The 23,994-nt window shown below is 39.3% G+C and overlaps 3 protein-coding genes across 4 annotated transcripts; 2 read left to right on the top strand and 1 right to left on the bottom strand.

Annotated features, from left to right (window-relative positions):
- Positions 1 to 130: 130 nt before the first annotated feature.
- Positions 131 to 6,292, top strand: LOC120773513 (protein xmas-2). Its single transcript, XM_040102468.1, has 4 exons — positions 131 to 267; positions 325 to 908; positions 969 to 1,942; positions 2,001 to 6,292. Exons 1-4 carry the CDS (start codon positions 212 to 214, stop codon positions 5,457 to 5,459), a joined length of 5,073 nt encoding a protein of 1,690 aa, XP_039958402.1. The 5' UTR covers positions 131 to 211; the 3' UTR covers positions 5,460 to 6,292.
- Positions 6,293 to 6,685: 393 nt separating this feature from the next.
- On the bottom strand, positions 6,686 to 8,164 carry LOC120773514 (coiled-coil-helix-coiled-coil-helix domain-containing protein 2). The gene is made up of 3 exons (XM_040102469.1): positions 7,941 to 8,164; positions 7,425 to 7,602; positions 6,686 to 7,331 (listed from the first exon to the last, which is right to left on the bottom strand). The coding sequence occupies exons 1-3, from the start codon at positions 7,985 to 7,987 to the stop codon at positions 7,071 to 7,073; spliced, it is 486 nt and encodes a 161-aa protein (XP_039958403.1). The 5' UTR covers positions 7,988 to 8,164; the 3' UTR covers positions 6,686 to 7,070.
- A 2,899-nt stretch (positions 8,165 to 11,063) lies between these two features.
- LOC120775915 (uncharacterized protein CG1552) lies at positions 11,064 to 12,721 on the top strand. Of its 2 annotated transcripts, none has more exons than XM_040106309.1 (3): positions 11,064 to 11,353; positions 12,060 to 12,213; positions 12,343 to 12,721. In XM_040106309.1, exons 1-3 carry the CDS (start codon positions 11,221 to 11,223, stop codon positions 12,566 to 12,568), a joined length of 513 nt encoding a protein of 170 aa, XP_039962243.1. In that variant the 5' UTR covers positions 11,064 to 11,220; the 3' UTR covers positions 12,569 to 12,721. The 2 variants fall into 2 exon arrangements, with proteins under 2 accessions (XP_039962243.1, XP_039962244.1); XM_040106310.1 differs by having other exon boundaries at positions 12,060 to 12,174.
- Positions 12,722 to 23,994: the final 11,273 nt, after the last annotated feature.

Below are 23,994 nucleotides of genomic sequence, written 5' to 3' on the forward strand. Positions count from 1 at the left end.
GAATAGTGTAACCCCACATTAATTTCCCACAAAACTCTGTAATATTCAAACAGCTGTCATTGACATACAAATTTTGCGCGATCGCGGCTTCTATAATCTCTGAAAATTATACATTTTCATATTTTACAAGTTTTTTTTTGACTTATTCTATTAAAATTATTGTTTGTAACAAGTATTTTGGACGAATTAAAACATAAATTTGGACAACGTCATGTTGGGTGACGAGGGAACCGGTTGGGATGACGGCATCAATTACAAAGCCATATCGTGAGTATACTCTAAAACCGGTAGTGGTGAAAATTTACTAAACTTCTGTATCAATAGATGTGAGAAAATACCTGATCTATTTTTGGACAAATTGGTAGCCAAAAATCACTTTAGTAAATTTGGAAAAATCACACGTTTTATATTACGTCCAAGTCGTCAAAGTTGTACGGTGGAATATGAGACGGAAGCACAAGCCGAGCGCGCATTGGATCAGGCCGGGGATTTCAATGGACAAGAATTTCAAATAGAATTTGCAACCCGTGAGGTAGCACATGTACAAAATACAGAAGAATGGGTTAATCCCGAAGTACAAGCTGAATTGGATGCAATGGGCTTGCGTCAGAGTGTACCAACATACAGACCGCCAGCTGCGGCAATGTTACCACCGATGAAGTCAATGCCACCTCGTACACAAAAACCACCTGCGCAATTTGCAAATGCGGGTGTAAAATCCACAAAGTCTGCTACGGCAACAGAATTACCAAAAATCGACAATTCTTTGAGACAAGAATATGAGGCCATCTTACGAAGGCCTGCTTACACCGACGAAGAAAAATATCGTGTTTTGGATGCGCGTGACAAATTGATGCGTTTGATAAGACCACGCCAAACAGATATCAAAAAGGTTGAAAGAACCAAAGGTAAATTAAAGTATGTGCATTGTAGAAGTTATTTGTATTTATATTATATGTTTTTTTTAGGCATTTGTCCTGACATGTGTCCCGAAAAAGAGCGTTTAATGCGCGAATTCCAAAGACAAGTTTCCACATTTGAAATGTGTGCAGAAGATGAGGACAGCACATCCTCAATATCACATCGACGAGCCATCAAAGAGTATTCGCGCAGTAGCGCTGATCAAGAAGTGCCACTGGCACATGAATTACGACCTGAAAGCGTTCTACAAATGACCATGTTGTACCTGATGCACCGCATTTTGGACCTCTGTGAGGATCCACAAACTTCAATCGCCGACTGGTTTCACTTTGTATGGGATCGCACCCGTTCCATACGCAAAGATATCACACAACAGGAACTTTGTTCATTAGGTACGGTCGAATTGGTTGAACAATGTGCGCGCTTTCATATACACTGTGCCGCGCGTCTAGTGGCCGAAGAGCCGTCGGTGTTCGATAAAAAAATCAATGCTGAAAATTTGACAAAATGTTTGCAATCCCTTAAATATATGTATCATGACTTGCGTATTAAGGGTGTACATTGCCCATGTGAGGCCGAATTTCGTAGCTACATAGTCTTGCTGAATTTAGGTGACTCCAATTTTCTATGGGAGTTGAAGCAACTGCCCACACATATACAACATTCAAGTGAAATTAAGCGTGCAATTGCTTTTTACAATGCACTACAAAACAACAACTACGTACGCTTCTTCGGTATGATACGCGAAGTGGAAACGTCATATTTGAGCGCATGCATTCTGCTTGGCTACTTCAATAAATTGCGTTGGCGTGCTATGGAGGCCATTAATAAATCGCATAACTGGCGAAAAAATGCTATTCTCCTACCGCTAACATATCTTACGCGTATACTTGGGTTTGAAGACGAAGAAGCGGCGGCACAATACTTCGCTTATCACGGCTTAAAATGCGATGGTCAGCGTGTGGTATTGGATCGCCTAAAGCGACCAGATGTGGAGTACTCCATGGAACGTGCATTGAATGTGAGTTTGAGTTGTGTTTAAAATTATATGAAAACATTACATATTTTTCTTCCTGTAGCTGGTCGAGTCGAAGCGTACGGTTAGCGTTGGTGAGTGCGTTTGTGGACATACGCTTGAACCTGTGCATATATTCGAAAGTCATACACCACATAACAGTTTCGATGACAATGGTAATCTTAAATCAATTGCCTGGACGGCGGAAGATCAGTTGCGTGGAGAGGCGGCAGAAGCACGCAGAAAGGAACGTGAATTAGAAATACAGCAACAGCAGCAGCGACAGCAATTACAGCAGCAGCAACAACAACAGGAAACATTAAAAACAACGAAACGTCCCGACTCTCCTGCCCTCACACAACCGCTTTCTGTTACTGCGGAGTCAAGTCTCTTTAAAATGCCACAACTCGCGTCGTCCATTTCACCCAAATTGCCACCGAAATTTAAGACTCCACAACTACCACAAAAACCAGCCGAGCCCTCTATTTTTGGCGGTAGTCAGTTTGCAGAACCTAAGCCAAAAGCACAATCATCAGCCTTGACAAGTTTCAAATTTGAAGCACCACAAAGCGCAAGCGGTAGTAGTAGTAGTGTTAGCATATTCGGCCCGCCAGCAAACGATGCCAGCGGCTCACTCTTCAAAATACCTGCCGCTACTATTAAACCGTCCAGCTCGTTCGCCGCTGGCATTAGCAATTCTATATTTGGTGGTAACGCGACAACTGCTCCGACAGCGTCGGCCTCTACTGGCGGTTTTATATTCGATACTGCCAACAAGAACACGAATGCCGATAACATATTTAGTAGCGCAGCAAAAGCGACGACAAGCATCTTCCAGCATGCGCAGCCACCAAAACCAGAACCCATGCAAAATGACACCGTTTTCCAGCATTTCAACACAAAGCCGGGTTTCGCAGGTTTTTCAGGTGCGCCGCAGCCCAATACGTTCCATGACGCTCCCCCGAAACCATTTGTGATAGCGCCACAGTCGCCCGATAGGCAGACAGCCAAGCAGTTAGCTGAAGCCGAAGCTAAAGCAGCAGCTGCTAAAGCCAAAGCAGAGTTGGAAAAGCGGCGCAATGAGGAGAAGGCCGCTGAAGCAGCTAAACGACAGCGCGAAGCATTGGAGCAAAAGCGGCTGGAGAGCTTAAGGCAGTTGGAACAACGTGCCGAGCGGGTTTGTGCCGCTGAAGTGGAGAGCATCATCGCAGCGCAAGTGGAAACTATTGCACAAACTGAACTCCAAAAATATCAAAAGTTTGAATGTGATTGTCAGAGTATAGCTGAAACGTTGCTTGAACAGTGCATAGCCATGCAGCTGGAGGAGTTGGCCAATGAAGAATATGCCATGATGTGCCATGATCAGCTCATGCTGAGTCGTTACTTTGAACGTTGGCTGCGCTACACACGAAAAAAACAAAAACAGCGCGCGCTCATGGAGTCCACACCCATATGGGTGACAATGGACACGCGTGCCGAGCAAACCGCCAAGTTGATGCATCCAAAAGAGGCGGAGAATTTACGAATGATCAAACGCTATCGTCACGGAGAGCCATGCAATTTCGAGCTATTGCTCTGGCAACATCCCGAAACCTTATCGCGACCTCATGCCACCGTTGACATATTCGAGGTGGTACGTGCACATTTGACGCACAAGCAGAGTGTAGTGGTGAAAGGCGGACATATGCAACAAAATAAGTATTTTAAACTGTTGCTAACGCTGCCCAATGACAGAGATGAATTGCCGGGCTTCGAGAGTTTATGCAATAAATGGCTGCAGAAGCATTTGCGACGCAACAACAGCGCCACGGAAGAGGTACAAGTGGTGGAAAAAGACGCTGAACAGACGACTCCATACATTTGCGGTGTGGAGCGTGATGTGGCGCTGTGTGTGAGAAAAGTGAGCGGTATACCGGCGCTAAACGAGAGCGGCCAAATCGTGAGCAACGAATGTGACAACATGGATGCGATTATCTGCCTCATGGGCTGTGACAACATACAGAGTACGCGCAAACGCATACACCATTTGCTCAAACTAAGCCGACTGCATAAGGCTGTGCCGGTGGCTTTTATTATCTACGATGGACAGTACACTGATGAATTGGAGCTTAGTGATATGCTGGAAATGGAGAGTTTAGTGAGCGCAGGTCAAGTGTCGGCGTACAAATTCTTTGGTTGCTTGCAGTCCAAAAATGAATTCTCTTTCGTCCATCTTATGGGGCGCGCTCTGCGTTTTGTGACGCGTGAAAATCGATTATCCAACAAAGAAGCCGATGTTTTGCAGATGCAAAGGCTGCAGAGTTGGCTGGAATCGTGCTTGGGCGAGGAAATGTGGCAACGTTGGCAATTCTCCTCCGAACAAAATCCCTCATTCGCGAAAATCTGTAGCACGCCGCAATATTTGGTGGATTTGTATAATGAGGCTGTGCAACGTGTGATACATATGACCACAGTTGATTTCAGTGACACGCCCGAGTTTCCCGAAGAGTTGCGTAAATTTGTGCCCAAACTAAATGTGGATATACCGCTTGGCTTGGAATATTTTCCCAAAGACTGGAAGTCTCCGCAGCGTCAACAACAGATTTCAAAGTTTCTACAGCGTTTATTGCTGGCGCCCGTCGCAGACGCACCCAACTTCAAGGACGTCGAAGATTGGGAGCTATGGCTGTTAAACTATGCGAGCGCATGTATACCGCACGATGAAGAAGCTGCCACTTTGGCTAGCTACCAAGCCATCAAAGCACTAATTGAGCAGCTGAATCGCGCTGACTTAGAGGACGTCGCTATACCAACACGCTTTCAGCTAATTAACTATTTATCTATTATAAAAGCAATTGCCTACACACTGATTAACGCTGTGCTTAAGGATTACATTGCAAATCCAGATGCGGACTCGTACAAATTGCCCAACGAGATTGTTTATCAACAACAAGCGCTAGAAGATTATCAACTTATGCCGTGGTGGTTGAATAACCAAGCTGTTGAAGCAGTGAAAATGGATTATACAATGGTTGAAGCTGAAGATACCAGCTCACAAGATAGGGAGTCCGTCGATGAGCCGGGTGTGATGAACAGCGAAATGTTGGACGAAATTATAAAGCAAGCCGAAACTGTTTCACGCAAAGCGGAGCAAAACTTTTATTCGTTGAAAAAACAAACGCCCAACGCGGACACAACGGAGTTATCACGCGATTTGGATGCCAGCATTTATCAGTTTGAATTGGCAAAACAAATCGGCTCGTACGATGCCTCTTTCATATCTAAATTAGATGAAATCGATAGCGATTTAGAGGGCGCTGTTGGCGGTGCTGCTGAGAAGTTGGTTAGTCGTACCGATGATGGTGGTGGCGATGGCGTAAACAGTGTCAGCATAAGTCGAAAACGTAAGCATACGTCGGCTGCCGAAGGCGATGCCAATGATATAGAAGCGGTTATGGCACGCGCCTTCAATGTTATCGAAAAAGTCGAAGCAGAGCAAGATCGCGCCGAACGTTTGCACAAGATGGCTATGCTGGATTTATAGTGAATTTGAACACAAGTCTTGAAGATTTTATTGGCACATAATTTGGACAGTATTTTTACGCGAATTTAACGAATGCCCATATGGTATAATTTAAACATGTTTGCTTATACAAAACATTACACAACGAAATATATAAATTGAGATGGTACAATTTTACACAATACATTTCATTTTTATAATGTTTATTATTTGGTTACGACTGCCGGGAGAAGGGTTGATAAAGTCATGTCCGTTTATCTGTATATATGCGAATTAACCTCTCAGTTTTTACCATCTTCTCTCGGAGTTTTAAACACGTCTTTTTTCTAACCAAGCAACTACTCATTTGTCGAAACCGTAGATATCGGAGCACTATAGCATATACTACATACATAGCTGAACGATCAAAATCAAGTGCTTGTAAAAAAAGGCTTTGTGCGTTACTGAACCGCATTTCAGCGATTGAAGAGTAAAACGCTTTTAAGGAAGGTCTTCCTTTATTTGGCCAAAGGTAGTTGCAACATCAAAGCTATTAGTAGAATATTAGACTATACGTCTCTACTATATCAAATATAGACGGGGATATACAGGTATCTGCATGTCTTTGAATTTTATAGTCCATAATAAAGAAATGTTCATCAATTTCTTAAAGCTCTTTTACAAGTCAGTTATTTATAGAAAGCAAACTAAGTGGTAATTATTTCACAAGTTCCCAGTAAACAAAGTCAATGCCCAAAAATTTATGTATTATCATTGTCCACTATAAGTACGTAAACTATATAAACAAACATGAATCACCAACGAAAATGATAAACATGTTATTGCCGAATAAAGTCTGGTGCAAATCTTGAAAACATTGGTGAAATATTTACTAACAAACTGGTGAATGAATCTACTTCAATAGAGCGCTTTAGAAGAAAAACCAACATGTTTTTATGTCAACAATATCGCATGAAAATAATAAAAGAAATGCGTTTTTAATGGTGCCGAACAGTTTTTATTAGAATTTAGCGTATTTGCAAGAAAATTTCAATTGCGATTGGAGCGCTAAATATTTGGCACAAATTTTACTACAATTCTACCATTCTTTAACATGAGCCTTCATCAATTTCATAATTACACGAAATAAACTTAGTAACTAAAAATAAAACTAGTATTCACAATTATGTGGAAATTATTTCGGTTCTTGTTTTTTTCCCTGCTCTGTGTTGCAGTGTCAATAGCGAACAACTGCATTTGCTATTTTGTTTTGATGACTCGACGTGTGTCTGCAGCACGTGAGTTGCTAATTGTTTTTTTTTTGTGTTAGTGGTATGATCCGATGTTTTTGGTTGTTTGCCAATTAACGTTTACACGCTATCTGTTTGCATATTTTCTGCGTAGATTTTTCTAGAAATATTTAACAAAATGCGCTTGTTATTCGATCTATTGACTTTCGCCTATCATCCGAAACATTCAATTTCTCCTTTCTTTCACAACACAGAAAAATCAATCAATCATGGAACTTTAAAAATCTAAACTAAATTTTTTATGTTCACAATTACTTCATAGATTAATATTGTATTATAGCAAGCATTATATAACGGGTTGAATATTTAAATAATTGAAGTTTGTTGATGTAATGCCCACAATTTATTGCAAGTGATGTTGAACCTTGCACTGTCGTAGCGCCTCATTGAAGCCCTCGCAGAGTGTTAAGTCAGATTGGCCTTGGGCGCACTGCAGGAACTGTTTAATTTCCCAAGCGCATGCACCTTGAGGCTCGTTGGGCTGAGCAGCATTGCCATAATATTGCTGTTGAGCTGGTGGAGCTGCTGCAGCAGCGGGAGCGGCAGCCTCCTTATCACCAGAACCGCTGAACAAGCTAGTAATACCGGCGCCAAGAGTGTGACCCTGTAAATAGTTTTCAATATAGAATTTTGTTTAATATAATTATTTGCGGAGGTGTTTAGAATTGAATTGCAATTTTTTTTCCGATTAACTTACCACTGCTGAACCAACAGCTACACCGCCAGCGGTAGCTGCCATTTGTTGGAACATTGATGGCTGCTGTGGTGCGCCAACAGCACTGGGTGCTGCTTGTACTGGTGCTGGGGGTGCTGCCGGAGCTGTGCGTGCCGGCACATTTGGTGTTGGAGCAGGTGCATGATGTGTGGGCACACTCCTTTTATAAAGAATAGAAAATTTGTTGTTATTATGTCCAGTTTTTCAACATACGCATAACATTTTGACGTTTGTCAGGCGCATTAATTGTTCGAGAAAATTGTCGAGCTGTTACGCAACAACGTAATGTCGTGTAAAGTGATTTTGACAAACATCTTATTTATGGTATATAAATATAAATCTTCATAAGTACTTTTCCGTGCAGTTTTTATATACATTTATTTACGTTGCAATGATAATCACTTTGACGCATGATTTTGCACTTTGCACCCATGCGGTTGTTATTGTCACAGCTCCACAATTTCTGAACAAAAGAATAATTTTTCCATTTAGACTTACCTTCTGGTGGCTGGTGGTGGGCTAGCTGAACGTCCACGTCGTACCATTTTTGCAAATTTGTTTTAATTAATTAAATATTTGAAATAATAAATATCACTGATTTTCTTTATCGCTTGAAAAATCACTTGTAAAATTGGCTAAGTGCCTTTCGCTTTATTATATCTTTATTCTTGTATTTTCTGTTTTAAACTGACGTTTAACTTTCAGCTCGCGTGTCTTTTATAAAATTTCCGATTTGCCAGAAATTTCCTATCTCTTTTCTGCTTCTGCGCGAAAATTACAACAAAACAAACTGTCAAAAGTGACAATCCAATCAAAAAATTGTTCGTGGTAATAGATTGAAAATATGCGTTGTTCAAGAATTTCAGGAAGCGGAAGTTTAATAATTTAATTTTGTTTAATTTTTTCACATTGAATTTTCTTATTTAAAGTTTTGAAGTAAAATGCCAAAGTAGTGAGAAAAATATTTTTTTAAGCAGAGCAAGTATAAATTTGTACGCTATTGATTCCAAGGTGAAGTAAGAACGCTCTGTATTAATGGAACGTAATTTTACAAAACAGCCGGAAAAGGATGTGATTTTACAAGAAAAATTGGAATTTTATATAAAGAATATGCTCTAATAGGTTAAGATTGATTTTAATTGTTGTTATCTACTTCGAATTTGAGGTTAACTAATGATAACCAAAAGTTGACAGAAGACAATCTCATAAATACCATCGAAAAGCACATAATCCTGCCCCTTTCTCACATACACATTCATACATACTCATGCATATGCATCTGTTGCGTTTGTCTAATAGGTATCGTGCAGTGACTCTTGCATTATGCTGCTGACGACCTTGGCTCTGTAATTTTACAGAGCACAACACAACCGATAAAAATGAAAGCTGTGCGATTTATTGCAATTTTTTCGAATGTCGAAAAATAAAACTAAAATATTACGAATTTTATAAATTTTCCAAGTGCCAAAATACACTACCCCATCCAGTTAAAATTTATAAAAAAATAAATAATCTAAATTACTTTTAAATAACATTGTTATCACACAAAATTTTATGCAAATTTGACACCAACTAGCAACAACAAATATATTAACACTAACGAGCGTCAGGCGCACAGTAGATAAATCACTGAATTGCGTTCCAGCTTAGTTGAGGTTATGTGCTTACACACACATACACACTTGAGTCATTCAGACATCAGCTCTGTTAAAAGATATGTATTTTAGTTGCATTAATCAAAAGCGACAATGACACATCATGAGCAACAACAAATGTTGAAAATCATATCAATTCTTGTATTGTGAGTAACTAATGGGTGGAGGGGAATAAGTTTGCTCTAAATGCTGCAAAATACAGTAAATTGCGACAATAAAGTGTTTGAACACTGCGAAAAAAAAGTTTATGGAAATTTTAAGGCGAGTTAGATTATGTTGATATGTACTTATGCAGTATTTAAAAAAAAGAAAGCTGGTGAGTATGTATGCTGTCGAACGTTGGAGGGCATTGGTGCAGGACCACGCAATTCTTAACAGCTATGGGTAGTTTTGCGAGCAAATATGTAGCTATAAATCGCTGCGTAGAGATAAGCCTCCAACGTAACTATCTCAATGAACGTGTAACCATACTTAGCGACAGTCAAGCGGCTCTTAAAGCAATCTCTGCCTATGAGATCAAATCGCTACTGGTGCAGGAGTTTAGAAAGGGGCTGAATAGTCTAACGTAAGTGCACCTCATCTGGGTGCCCGGTAATAAAGCTATAGCCTGGAAAGAACTGGCTGATGGGCTTGCCCGAACCGCAGCATTCACTAACATGATAGATCAAAGTGGGTCCTCATACCATAAAGGAGCTGCTCCGTAAACAGGAAGGAGTAGGCAGAGAGACATATTGGCGACAATTCCAAGACATGCGTCATGCCAAATTGCTAATGGAGGGTTATTACCTCAGCAGGTTTAAATACATATGTAATCAACCTCCCCAAGGACAAACTCAGGCGACTTGTTTTATTCTACACTGGCCACTGCAAGCTGTAACATGGGACTAGCTTCTTGCGCAAATTAGCGGTGCTGCGACAGGGAGCCTGAAACTTCAGAACACCTACTAATTGACTGCATATCATTCTGCAGACGCAGTTTAAAGGTCCTTGGATCCATGTTTCCAAATAGGGATCACATCGCCTCAATAGCACCAAGCCATATATGTATTGCAATTTATCAATGTGCTGGGGCTAGGTGGGTCGTTGTGAAAATTTTGTCTGGCGATTTTTACCATCAGAAAAAAATGAACAATGAGTCCGCTTGAAATCTTGTGTTTCCAATTGAAACACGTCCTCGGAATCGTTGAAAACGTCACAGAAGTGCTTTGGGGAGTATACTTTATCAGGTATCAGTAGTTATTTGAGTGGCTGGTTTCAGTGAATCGGTCATCCACATCCGGTAATGTCGATAGCATCGAAATAGTTAAATACACGGTGCTTGAAAATAGAGAGATAGCAGAGGATCGCAATATATCTTATGAATCGGCTACTCAACACAGACACTGAACGCTATTCCAGTCGAGTCTTACGGAATATAACTGTTTGGAAAATAATTTATTTTGAGGGTGTTACACGAAAAAAAGGTATGTCAGTCCGGTATAAATTTGATCAGATAAGATCTTGTCTCTAAAGTAACCCGTGGTGAATTTGGGAATCGTTGCGAAATGTTTGCTGATTTTATAGTCTAATTTATATATAATATTCATAAATAATATATCGGCATATAGAGTGGGAGTTAGAAGCTAAGTGTTTCCAAAATTATAAACATTCGGGATATTATCGAACTTATGTTTCTTTGTAAGATTGTCAAGCTTTTCATGAAGTCGCCACTACTTTTTTGAAAGTATCAGAAGTCCTTAAAATAATAAAAAAAAGGGTCACCTCGGATATGGTAGACCAGGCGTCAATCATTCGTAGCTCTGAAAAGCATATGAGAAAGTTTTAACCTACTATGCATAAGCTTTCTAATGTTAAATAAATTTTTACAGTGTACACATACGAACATATATATATGTACATACATCAGAAGCTGGTATGTTTCAATTTGTGAGTGAATAAATTAATCAAGGCGATCATCATTTTGTGGATCGTGTAAAGTCAGTGCGTTTTGAATAACGCGCGCGGAAAGCACTCTTTTGACGCTGTACTTTTTGCAAAGGCGAAAAAGCCTTGAAAAGAGTTCCATTTAAGAAGAAAGTGAACACAGTTTAAAAAGGGCTATTTTGGAAAACGCATTGTAGAAAATGAAGTGTTTTAGTTGCCTAGTGCTCTTAATGTACCTTGGCGCCTGTGCAGCTTTCGGTCAGTATCACATGCGACACTATAACAGCCGACAAGTGGACTCCAGTGAGGAGGATGACACGAATACAGTGTTGCGTAAGTAGAAAAATAAAAACAAGAAAGAACGTTAACTTCGGTTGCACCGAATACGATCATTTCTAACATATTAAAGGGATATATAAAAAGTATACAAAAAGGATCCAACAGTTTGTATGGCAGCTATATGCTATAGTGGTCCGATCCGAAGAATTTCTACGGAGATTGTAGCGTTGTCCAGCACAATGATTAAAGCCAAGTTTCGTCTTTGAAAAGGGAAAAGTCTTTCATACAAGGACACGATTTTTATCGGTCCATTTATATGACAGCTATATGCTATATTGGTCCGATCTGAACAATTCCTTCGGAGATTGTAGCGTGGTTCTGTACAATAATTTAAGCCAAGTTGCGCGAAGATATCTTCGAAAACAGAAAAGTTTTTCATACAAGGACACTATTTTTATCGGTCTATTTATATGACAGCTATATGCTATTGTGGTCCGATCTGCACAATTTCTTCGGATATTGTAGCGTGGCTCTCTACAATAATTTGAGACAAGTCCCGCGAAGATATCTTGGAAAAGAGAGAAGTTTTTCATACAAGGACAAGATTTTTATCGGTCCATTTATATGGCAGCTATATGCTATAGTGATCCAACAACACTGATTCCGAGAAATGAGCAGCTATATTTAAAAAAATTCTAAAACATTAAAAATGTGTCTGGTCGCACTCTTTTCATCTTATTACGATCCTCTCCCTTTACAGGCTCCTATCGCCGCTGCATGTGGGAACAATCGAAATTTCTACCCCGTCGCCTGGTGTTGCTCAGCTTATGTGCGAATTTGTTTTGTGAAAATAATCAAATCGTACCACGTTCCAGGTCTATTTTTGTAGTGGAAAAGATGTCTAGACCCAACGAGTAGATATTCGTAGTTGCACCTAACCTCCAATATTGTCAATGTGATATCACTAATAATGTCTCTCTCTCTCTCTCCTTCTCTTTTTATCAATTTATCTTTCTTTTTACAAATGTACGCGTGTCGTTTAGCTGCCTGGACATTTTGCCCGACCAATGCGAGCAAGGCGATGAGGAGGAGCTCATGTATAAACCCTTCCCCGATTGCTGTCCAGTCTATTGTAATCTCAAGAGACGCATGCAACGCCTGAAGACAATGCACTACCGACATCGGAAACTTTTGAATTTGCAACAACAACAAGCGCAGTCAGATTTACTGCTTGGCAACTACAATGTGGATGATCTGGGCTTCAGATAAGTGCGTCGGCAAGGATGCCGCAAGCGCACACTTGGCAGTGCTGCAAGCGCAAAAGTGCCCAGTTTTGTGAGAAGAAAAAAGTTTTTTTTTGAATTAATGAAAATTCAATATAGTGGCTCGTAATAAAACTCGAAGTGTGAAGTGTTGTATTTATTTTGGTCGCCTTTTCTCGTTTCATTTGTATGCGTGCATTGTAACCCAAATAATTAATTGATAGCAATCTCAATGGACTCGATTCACTCAATGGCACCTACGACTTGCTCACTTTATGACTTAATTATTATTTATCAGCAGCTCATATCTAATGAAGTTTTGCGGTGCGCATGCGCACGTCGTGTTCGGGCGGCAAATCTTATTTATGCGCAAGCCGACTAGTTGGCATGGAGTTGGCGCTGGCGCGACGTGCTGCCCACCAATTGGTTTTTGGCCACATGTGTGCATAAATTAAGTGTGACTTTTTTGGATCGCATTGCAATCACAATGAGAGCAGATTTATAAATAATTCTTTGATAATTATATATACATAGATACATATGTATGTGCCAAAAACGCCCTCGGCACTGCAATGAAGTCATTTCATCGCCCACAGGTGTTTTTTAGATTAATATTTCCTCTAAAAATATTAAAAAAAGCTTACGCACATTTCTGGTGGCGAGGTTACTCAAAAATGCGATGATTCACTTTTGCTTTTACTGGTTTTGAAGTTATACTGAGGGACATATGGAACTGAAACAAATCCAAATTTTGCGAAATTTTGCTTTTTCAAACCTGTAGAAGTATCTGCGAGATTCGAAGTGTAGCCAGGTCCTTCTACACCCGGTCTTCCCAAAGGAATGAAGGGCTTCCTCTTCCTCTGCTTCCCCCGGCGGGTACTTCGTCGAATACCTTTCAGAGCTGGAGTCTTTTCATCCATACGGACCACATGACCTAGTCAGCGTAGCCGCTGTCTCTTAATTCGCTGAACTATGTCAATGTCGACGTATATCTCGTGCAGCTAATCGTCGCATCAACTGCGGTATTCGCAGGTGTTGTCTTCGTTCATGCCTCTGCACCATACAGCAGGATAATGATGATGAATGAATTTGGTCTTTGTCAGTCCGAAGGACCACCTATTGGTAAGAGTTATTCTGCGTTGGATTTGATTAATACTGTTGACACTCTTTGGTTGGCTATACTACTTGATCAAATTTGACCCGGACTAAAAAAATGTTACACGTATTTTATTACAAATCACTTGTTATAGGCCTCGTCTTTGATGGCAGTTAATGTTTTCAGTCATTAGCGAGTTTTGGAGCGTCATTCGCTAAATTATTCGACAGTTTTAGGGTCTTTTTCGTAATGATGCGCTTAATGATGGTAGGGCCTTCGGCTATATTGGCAAGCATTACTCTTCGATCTCTTATTGGCATAATTTTTGCAAAAGATTAAGGTCTTTTGGTACGAGTCTAGATCCTCACTTTTCACACCTAAAACATTAATCAAAATGAGTTGAGTTGATCCAAAAGAGATGCTGGAATCCTCAGCCATCCCCCTGCTATCTCATGATGATTTCTAAGCATTGTTTCTTTAACATTTTTGATGGTATCGACATTAAGGCGGACAGATGACTGGCATGAGGCCAGTTTTCGATGAATTTACGACCTTTTTAAAGCTTTGTGGCAGTCAAATATTTGTGTTGGAAGTGTCTAAAGATGTCTAATTCCTAGGTCTAACATTAGACTCTACCTTACGGAGCCACCAAAAGCACTTATGATATGCAGGCGTCTAGTCGGTAGATCCTAGGGCTGCTAGCCACGTATCATCCCGGTGGCTGTATACCATGATCGTAAGGCGGTTGCTTGGACATCGAAAGCAACTCAGTCTTCGGTAGGACTTCAACTATCGAAGCACTAAAGACTCGCTTGCGTCTGCGCTACAGGGAAAAAGCGCGCTAGCCCAACCGCATCACTTGAAGTCATGCAAGAGTTCCATCTAGTGATCAAACAGGCATACCATGTTGCTCATGAGAGCAGAGGGGTATGGCAAGGAGAAGATAATTTCCTCTCAACAAATGAAGGCTATAGGGGAGCACTCACCACTGGCCCTTTTTCCAAGAGACAGAGTTACGAAGAGAGTAAACTTCAAAAGAAGTTTAAAGTTACTCTCGGCAGTAAGGCGGAGTGAAGTGATTCCACACTCGACCCACTACTGAAGGGCAGGAATATTCAGTAATTCCCATCAGTTTGCAACCGTTTAAAACTGATCTCGGTGCCAGGGCATAAAGAAGTAACGGAGAATGAGCTGGCCTACGAATTAGTCTTCTTTAGCCTTCAGGATTGCGGTGGTGTCCCACATCATAAAGGCTTCGCATGGAGAAAAAAGTGGGAAGAGAACGGCACTGGCAACAGGCAACAAGAATGAGTCACGCCAAGCTGCTATTAGGAAGTTACAACCTAGCGAGCTTTAGAGATATGATTAACCTTCTCTGAGACAAATTCTAATATGGGCATAACCTCTTATACAAACTGCCGGTTTTGCGATATGGAACCGGAAACTCCAGAATATCTGATTCTGGATTGCTACGCAATTTGTAGAAGCAGGCTCAAGGCCCTTGAATCCATCTACGTGGACAGGGATCACACCACTTCCATCGCGCCCAATAAGCTCCTAGAATTGTTGGACCTTTGTGACCACAGTAAACCATAGGTCGCAATGCAAAACCTCAATTAATTTCTATCTAATTGTGTAATAGTTCAGTTGACTGACGGATCAAATCTCGCTTTAGTAACTAACAAAATTTATAGCTTTTCACATACCGGCCTTCTCCCTCTTAAATCTCCGAGTGATAACTTCCTTATCCAGACTTCGGAATGATCATGAATGCTTCTTAGTAGAGTTAAAGCTCTTTCGGCTGGCATTGAGATCTTTATTTTACCAATTACTAAAAGTAAATCAATCTGCTGTAATCTCAATTCAGCAACTATCAGCTATTAGCTGTCAATACCTACACAAATGATCAATAATTGTCTTGTCAAATTTATGAGTGCAACTAGTTGCAACGGTTAATGTCTCACTTCATACACATTTTGCAGAATTGCAACTAAAATTGTCAGAAAATTAATAACCAATGCAGTTTATACTTGTAAGACGCAAACCTGATTATATACATAAATCTTGACCGATTAGCTTTGCCATAAATATCGGTCACACATGTATTTGCCATAAAAAGTGTCACACTTTTGCATTCTTTTTACGTGATTTTTTTCGAAATTTGTTGCACTTAAATGCGCAATTTGTCAAATTCAAGTTCAAATTTAATTTGTCTATCTCTTGTTAGCACAGAAAATTATTAAAGTTATAATGCCCATAAAGTCACGTGCGGGTTATAACAGCTGAAGTGTTGTAAAAGATAATGAAGTGCCATAATTGTTGCAATTGCATAACTGTTTTTGCACTGGTGTGTATAGCAACGATTTCAAGTGGACATTTACACTTTGTGGAAATATTTTATTAAAATGAAACTAAAATTATTTAGTATATAGTATGCCTAAAAGCTTTTTAAATCTCATGATCTACTTAAATTTACTTGAAAGTGCAAAACGAAAGCAAAGCGACTTGAAAAAACATTAACGGAACTGTGTTGAATTTTGCACTGACAGTCAATACTTTTCCCTACTTGTAAGACCCTTGAAATCTACCCTTCAAATCTTCAATGGGCTGACATCAAACAACGACAGTTTTAACCCTCGTTAGACTCTTGAAATCTACAATTGTATCAATGAGTTGACATTAAAATCGATAGTTTTACCTATACTTAACTACCTCAACAAAGTGTCTGGAGGTTATTTTCGATATCCGGCTAATAAACCATACATTCAAGTACTTCACTTCCTTACTTACTTACAATGCTTGCTTACGGTCAACATGCTACCCTTTTTAGGTCTCTGGCGCCAGTCTCGGTGGCACTACGGGCATGGTGTTTTACGAGATCTTGTTTCTGAACTCAATTGCTTGAAACAATGGACTTTAGAAGAACACATCAGGTCTTAAAACACTTGCAATACAGGGTATATCATAAAAGTACTTTGGGGAAGAGAAGTGCTGATGGTGGATATTCCAAAATAGTTTTACGCAAGAGGGAACTAAGTGAATAACATTGTAGAGGTTATCACACCTACATCTAAGAACCCAACTACGGAAACTTAGTAAAGTGTAGTCAGCAGAATACAGAGCATGTGCAGAGGATGTTCAGATCTTGGAACATTACCTTTGTGAATGTGCAGCCTTTAATCGGAATACCTTTTACGGCTTCCAATGTTCTAACTTAAGAACTTAAGCTGGATTTATATTATCAAATCCAATTAGTTGATGGATAATACTTAATATCCTAATTTTGGTTTAATGGCTTTTCTTTCAACAATCAACCCATACTTAAGGTATGAAGTAGAGTATTAGATCTTTTGCTTCGCAATTGATTGATCTCTTGAAGATTTTCAACCAAAAAATTGTTGCTTGTTTCAAAAAACATTACATAATCTAATTGAAGTCGTGAGAAACCAAACAACCATCACCCTTATACTGTTGTCTGCCCTGACAGCGCATTCATCTTTTACTTGGTGCTTCTTTTCAACACTCCAAGTTTGACCGAAAGTCTTCATCGTCTTTAAATATAATTGTGAGAGCGAAATGAGAGTTTTTGAGTTTCACTTTCTCGAAACAACCTCCCAAAAGTGGGAGAGTCAAGAAGGAAGTATTGACTTGTTTCCACTTCGTCTTTTTTCGTACAGCTTCTGATGGGCAGAGATTAGATGGTGTATGGTAAGGCTCCCAACCTTACAGCATTGACGCCAATAGAATAATGACCAGTTAAAAGCTCCACAACTAGGGAGAAGCTAGCTTTACTGAGTGCAAAGAGATCACATAATCTCTTGTGATCGATCTTGAGCCAAAAGGCGTTTGCAACAGCGAATGTACCGAGGGTGGCCCAGCGCTGGCTAAGCTTCCGCGAAACGCAGCTATTTCGTAGAAGAGCACAAGAGGATACGGGAGCAAGCTCCCATGCTAGCGATAGCGGTCCTACGTTCCTTGCTAGCTCATCAGTTTTACAATTTCCTGTGATTCTCCTGTGGCCTGACACCCATACCAGTCTTATGACAAACACAAGCGATGCTATTGAAAGCGAGGTTAAGTACTCCTTGAACAACCCTGAACGCACTTTTAATAAGTTTAAGGCTAGTATCGCCACTCTGCTACCTGAGTGGATGGTCAATTCTCTGAAGGAGACTGCACTCCAAATCTACCGCTTTACGGCTGAAACCTTTACGGCTGGAACTTCGGGTCGGGAAGCACTGCAATAGTCAGGAAGTCAGAAGTTGGAGTTGATAGACAGCTCCTCTTCACCAACGTTCCCCCAAGAAATGATCCATCCGTATTCCTCTTCTCCAACATCTTCTTCCCACCCATAACTTCCTCGCCGGTATATGGGCAGAGAAGACGCCGCCACAGTTCGGTTTGGCGACTGCATGATCCAAGTGATCCAGTATAAAGTCAAAGTATGTGAGGATTCCCGAGTGTTGTTTGTGCAAGGTAACACCTTTTTAAACTAAATATTTTCTATTAGTCCAAGTTTGTCTAGCATTTTTACATTTAATACATTTCTTAGCTCCCTCCGGATACTTGTAAATATCAGTCATGCCACAACTAAATCTTAATAACCAAATTGAAATTCAACGATTGTGTAAAACAAAATAACGTAGCAGCTGCATTGGAAAAAAAGCACAGAACAACAAAAATTACAAAAACAACATTTTTAGCGGTAGTTAGACAACGGTAGCCAGAACCTAACCGCGGCGCAGCACTAATTCATTTAAGTATTTTTGGCAATATTTGCCACCACAATTGCCGGCGGCTGCCGCATTTGGTCAGAAACGTTTTAAATGTTTAACCAAATTAAATTTTCACAAATTCGCCATTTTTCTATGATCTTTATTGCTTTGTGGTTGCGAGTGCACGCGTCTCACGCCACCATGCCTCCGCTGGTGCTCGGCCAAATTACAAGCAACTTGATTTATTTGATTTATTGGCTGGAAGTACGCTTCGCGTTCAATTGCCGTTGCTTTGAGCGTTGCCGGCCTTTGCTTTTTTGGTTTTTGTTGCGCTGCTGGGGGCTTACCGTTATTGCAGCAGTGACATTTTCGCACTCAACACGCCTCGCGGCAAAACGAACCGAACGAATGCAGCGCCACTGAATTCGGTTAGTTTTTACTCTGCTTTGCTTTGTTGTTGTGCTTTTGGAGCCAAAAGCTTGGTTACTCTGGTTTCGTGGCCACTTTTGTTACGGTATCAACGATTTGGCATTTGTGTACGAGTTCGTGTGCTCACACTCCGACCGCACGCCTCTCCGCCGGCAATCGAATGCAACGGATTTGTGGCGTTGACAGTTTTTACGTGGCTTTGCCTGCAAATGGTCAATGAATAACATTTTTTCACCGTTGTTATTGCAGTTTTCGTCGGTTGCATGCACAAAAACAAAAACAAAAAATGTTCGTAAAAAATGCTACAAAATTTTCTTTGCATTTTTGGTTCCCGCTTGCCGGGTTTTATTGCTTCAGACCATTTGCGTGCTACATTTGACCGCAAATAAAAAATGACAACACCAACAAATCGGTTATTTTTGGTTGAGAAAATTCTCAGGTGGTCGTGAATTTATTGTTGCTGTGCGTTGTTTAAATACAAAATGAAAAATTTCATTCGCAATCATTTGGTAATTTGATATATCTTTGAACATCGGAAAAGTATGCGACAAGGAGTAAGCATTAATTGAATAAGTCTATTAAAGTGGGTAGGGTACATGATTCGAAGGGTCAAAAGTTCGAAACTGCCCACAGGAAATTTTAAGTCATGGAATGGACAATGCTTTTTCAATACGGGGCGGCATTTTTGATTTGCGAAAATCGCCCTCCATGGTATTTAAGCCCCAAGAATCAACCATTAACCAGATAGTTCGATTAAAATGTTTTTTAATAAGTTATTGCTATTATTTGGGCATTATTCAAAAGGGACTCCGTGGCGTATACGCAATATTTTGAAAGTTATACACACATGTATACATGTATCCCCGGAAATTGTAATTTATATTCCCTGGGTACTTGATATTTCAAAAAAATTTATTTTGCTCAGTTAGTAGGACTATCCTTAATTACGACGCCAAATATGAGCACGATCTGTTAACCAGCAGCTGCTTAAGTCGGTACACCTCAGTTGCGCGTTGCGATTCTTACAATGGATAAACATATTGAACAAAGAATCTCTCTAAAATTTCGTATTTCTCTCCAAATTTCATTCCGAATGTTGAAAAAGGCTTACGGTGATTCAGTTTTATAAAAAACACAAGCCTACGAATAGTACAAAGCCTTCAAAGACGGTCGAGAGATCGTTGAAGACGAGAGAGCACCGTTCTGGACGACCTTCGACCTCTTCAACTGATGAAAATATTAAAAAAGTGAAGGATATGGTGCTGGAAAATCATTAGGCAAGTGTTAGAGAGCTGGCAAGAGAGCTCAACATGTCTCGCGAGTGCGAATGACTTTGGTGGAAATTTTCGGTATGAAACGTGTTCTTGCTCGACTAGTCACAATAAAGCTATTTTTTTTTTCAAAAAGAGTATCGCAAACAAGTTTCTTTGGATATGCTTGATCATGCGAATTCCGATCTCACATTCATGTAGAGGATTTTAACTGCCAATTAGACATATTTTTATGAGTTTGATATGCAAACAAATCAACAGGCAACAGAACGGAGCCCATTTTCAGTTGATCGAAAAGATAAAACAAAATTCGCTGAAGGAAACATCCCAAAAAGTGCTTATGAAAAGTATTTCGAGGACTGAAAACAACTTTGTCATAAGCATATTAGAAGATTACTTTGAAGGTGACAAAATAAATCTTCATGAATTGTTTGTTAATTTTTATAAATATCCGTAGCTAGAATGCTCTAGAGATTCTCGAAGGGGTTTCAATCAGAATTGCGTGCTGGCCATTTCATTAATTGTAATATTTTTTCTTCAAACCAGTGAATGGAATGCCTTAAAACATGGATAGCAGCGTCATTCTCTTGGCAAATTGGTTCGATTTGATAGCAGTTTTCGAGAAATCATGCCACAAGTAACTAAACGCGCCAGGATCGTCGAGATTAAACCTTTTTGGTCAGAAAAAATTACATTTCTCCTTCCTAATGCCTACTGACTTCATAAAACGGAGTTACATTCGCTGAAGGCTTTGAAAGCCATCCAGCCCGAGGCTTATAACAAGTTTAAGGAAATTTGAATTAAGCGTTGGCATCCTTTTACTGGCTCCGATTTGTATTAAAATACGTGAAAATGTTGTTTCAATGAAAAATTGGAAATAACGAGTTCTTTATAAGTAAAAGGAAGACTTCACACAGAAAAAGCAGCAGTTTATTGGTTGACAGAAAATATCGCGCAACTTAGGCGCACATGTCTTGGTTTCCGCAGATCTTACACGAGATCTAAGCGCTGAGGAGCTGCACCCGAAGAAGCCGAGCAATAACAAGTGGAGCTTAAGCATGCCATCGAGGCACGCATAAAAGAAAAATGGAAACAACTTCGCGAGGAAGTTAGCAAAAATCTCTGGGGACTCAGGTATAAAATAGTTATGAAGAAACACTGAGCTCGAACCAAGTCACCTGCCAAAATGGATGGCATCGTTAACGCTCTCTTGCCCACGTACAGAAAAGAGTCAGTGAACCAGAACAGGCTATAAGACTTTCGGAAATCCCCCAGCTCACCTTCGAGCAACTGCAACTGGCCGCTGACAAGCTGATATATACCGCAAGTGTCACATACCGTTGCTGTGACGATAGCTCTGATGCGGAAGGCATTTTCCACGCCCTCACCCGCAAAAAAAGGAATAAACTATCATTAGTTAAAAATTATTGAAGCATCACTGCACATGGATTTTCCACAAATTTTTATAAACATATACAATATGATCCATAATTATACACAATACATTAGCATTAGAACCGAGCATGGAGCAACTGCTGAAGTGCGAGCACATTAAGTAGTATTTGGTCAAAATTAAAATAAATAACTGCTAAGTAAGATAATAAGAAAAAATAAATTCACTTACGTTAGAATATGTTTAAATTATGAAGAAACGTCTGCCTAGAATGAAAAGAATAACAAAATGTGTTGAATATATTTACTTGAAATTATAGTATGTAGATATATAACTGTCTAATTATCTTGGAAATCATATTCTTTCATTCAATCTTTAAAGATAACTTCAAAGATCTGAACGAAAATTGAAAAGAGAAGGCTGCTGCTATAACAGCTGTTCAAAGTTGATTTAAAACTTGTCCGCTAACACCCAAGCGAACACAAAAAAGAAGGAAAATGCCCAGAAAAAGGTTTAGCGCTCTTACACTACTGTTCGATCACGTTTCTCTGCTTTCAATTATGTCATCACAAACTGTTTTATTTTTCCGTCAAACTCATAACAAAAAAATAACAGCGCGACTGTGTCGCCAATTTTGTTTCGATCGTTGTTGTTGTTGCTAATGCTCTTCGGCTAATAATGACGAAAACTTCTCAAGAAAATAGCTAAAAAAATCCACGCATCTAGCGGCTAATTTTCTTGTCATATTTTGAGTCTTAACAGTCGCCCCGCTGTCTCAGCGGTCACAACTAAACAATTGATTGAAAAAAATAATAATAATTTTTTCTGAGAATGATTTGCATAAACCCGAATTGTCGTTAATATAGTAATTACCAAAGCACAAAACATAATTATACTGCTTCGAAGATTATACGGATGCCACAAATATGCATTTTTAGTCAAAAGCCATAACTAGTTATTACTATGCAGCAATTCTATGAATTGTAAAGTGCGTTTTTATGTCAATTCAGCTAGCATTATTTGTTCGCAACTCATTCATTTGCCACTCCAAACAGACAAATCAACAGAAGTGCGTACTTATTGTTGCGGCATTTCAAAATTTGAATGAATATTTCAAGCACAATAACTGCCTATGCACATGCGCACAGTCATATGTACTCGTAGGCATGTGTACTCATTAGAAGTCTGAATAATTGCTACGGCACATGCGCTAAATTGCCGGTCTTTGATTTTCGGATTTTTTTCTCTTTGCTGGCCGTTGATTTATGTATGTAGTGCATGTGGACTATGAGCTTTGTTGTCATTTATTATATTTTATTTATTTTTCCTATTTTTATTTGCATAACTTTGCATTTGAATATGCCGCCCATGTCCGTTGCCCGTTGTCCGCTGGATTATTTGTTGTTTGTTTGCGTTGCATTGAGTGCTCACCCATTGAAACCGTTCATTGCAACAGCCACTTTATCTATTTAGCTAGTTGTGTGTATGTATGGTATGTAAGTTATTATTGTTTTGTGTGCGCACAAATATTGCAGTTGTTGTTGTTGTTTAGCCATTTGCGTATTCATTGTCAAATATTCTGGGGTAAATAATGAATAAAAGGAAATAAAATAATATAAAATCCAATAAAAATAATAAAACAAAATAAAATAAAATAAAATAAAATAAAATAAAATAAAATAAAATAAAATAAAATAAAATAAAATAAAATAAATTAAATTAAATACAACAAAAAAACTAAAATAATATAAAATCAAATAAAATAAAATGAAAACAAGAAAAAACGTTAACTTCGGCTGCACCGAAGCTAATATACCCTTCACAGCTGTATTTCTTTTAGTAACTATTTGTGCATGTGTATGGAAGCTATATGCTATAGTAATACGATCTAAAAAATTTTTTCGGAGATTATATTATTACCTTCAGCAGTAATCCATGTCAAATTTCGTGAAGATACCACGTCAAATGCGAAAGTTTTCCATACAAGCCCTTGATTCCGATCGTTCGGTTTGTATGGCAGCTATAAGCTATAGTAAGCCGATCTGATCAATTTCTTCGGAGATTAAATTGATGCTTCAGTTTGTATGGCAGCTATATGTTATAGTGGTCCGATATCGGCTGTTCCGACAAATGAGCAGCTTCTTGAAGAGAAAATGATGTTTGCAAAATTTCAAATCGATATCTTAAGAACTGAGGGACTAGTTCGTATATATACAGACAGACGGTCAGACAGACGGACAGACAGACAGACGGACATGGCTAAATCGACTCAGCTCAACATACTGATCATTTATATATGTATATGCTTTGTAGGGTCTCCGACGCTTCCTTCTGTGTGTTACAAACTTCCTGACAAACTTAATATACCCTGTTCAGGGTATAAAAAAAATAATTAAGAGACAAAAAGAAAATAACATAATAAAAACAGAAAATAAAATAAAATATAAAACAATGTGGCATAAAAATATTACTTCCTCTAAAAAATACTACTTTAAAAATTTGTATTTTTATTTTAATTTTTTTTTTAAT

This window comes from Bactrocera tryoni, chromosome 4, assembly GCF_016617805.1.
Source record: "Bactrocera tryoni isolate S06 chromosome 4, CSIRO_BtryS06_freeze2, whole genome shotgun sequence".
Taxonomy (NCBI): Eukaryota; Metazoa; Arthropoda; class Insecta; order Diptera; family Tephritidae; genus Bactrocera; species Bactrocera tryoni.

Bases quoted from the DNA above. Each gene is read 5' to 3' on its own strand.
- LOC120773513 (XM_040102468.1), top strand. From the start codon at position 212: ATGTTGGGTGACGAGGGAACCGGTTGGGATGACGGCATCAATTACAAA. The intron at 268-324 runs GTGAGTATACTC...CTGTATCAATAG, and splicing joins ATCAATTACAAAGCCATATC to ATGTGAGAAAATACCTGATC. The intron at 909-968 runs GTAAATTAAAGT...TGTTTTTTTTAG, and splicing joins AAAGGTTGAAAGAACCAAAG to GCATTTGTCCTGACATGTGT.
- LOC120773514 (XM_040102469.1), bottom strand. From the start codon at position 7,987: ATGGTACGACGTGGACGTTCAGCTAGCCCACCACCAGCCACCAGAAG. The intron at 7,603-7,940 runs GTAAGTCTAAAT...TCTTTATAAAAG, and splicing joins CCACCACCAGCCACCAGAAG to GAGTGTGCCCACACATCATG. The intron at 7,332-7,424 runs GTAAGTTAATCG...AACTATTTACAG, and splicing joins TAGCTGTTGGTTCAGCAGTG to GGTCACACTCTTGGCGCCGG.
- LOC120775915 (XM_040106309.1), top strand. From the start codon at position 11,221: ATGAAGTGTTTTAGTTGCCTAGTGCTCTTAATGTACCTTGGCGCCTGT. The intron at 11,354-12,059 runs GTAAGTAGAAAA...CTCCCTTTACAG, and splicing joins TGACACGAATACAGTGTTGC to GCTCCTATCGCCGCTGCATG. The intron at 12,214-12,342 runs GTAGATATTCGT...CGTGTCGTTTAG, and splicing joins AAGATGTCTAGACCCAACGA to CTGCCTGGACATTTTGCCCG.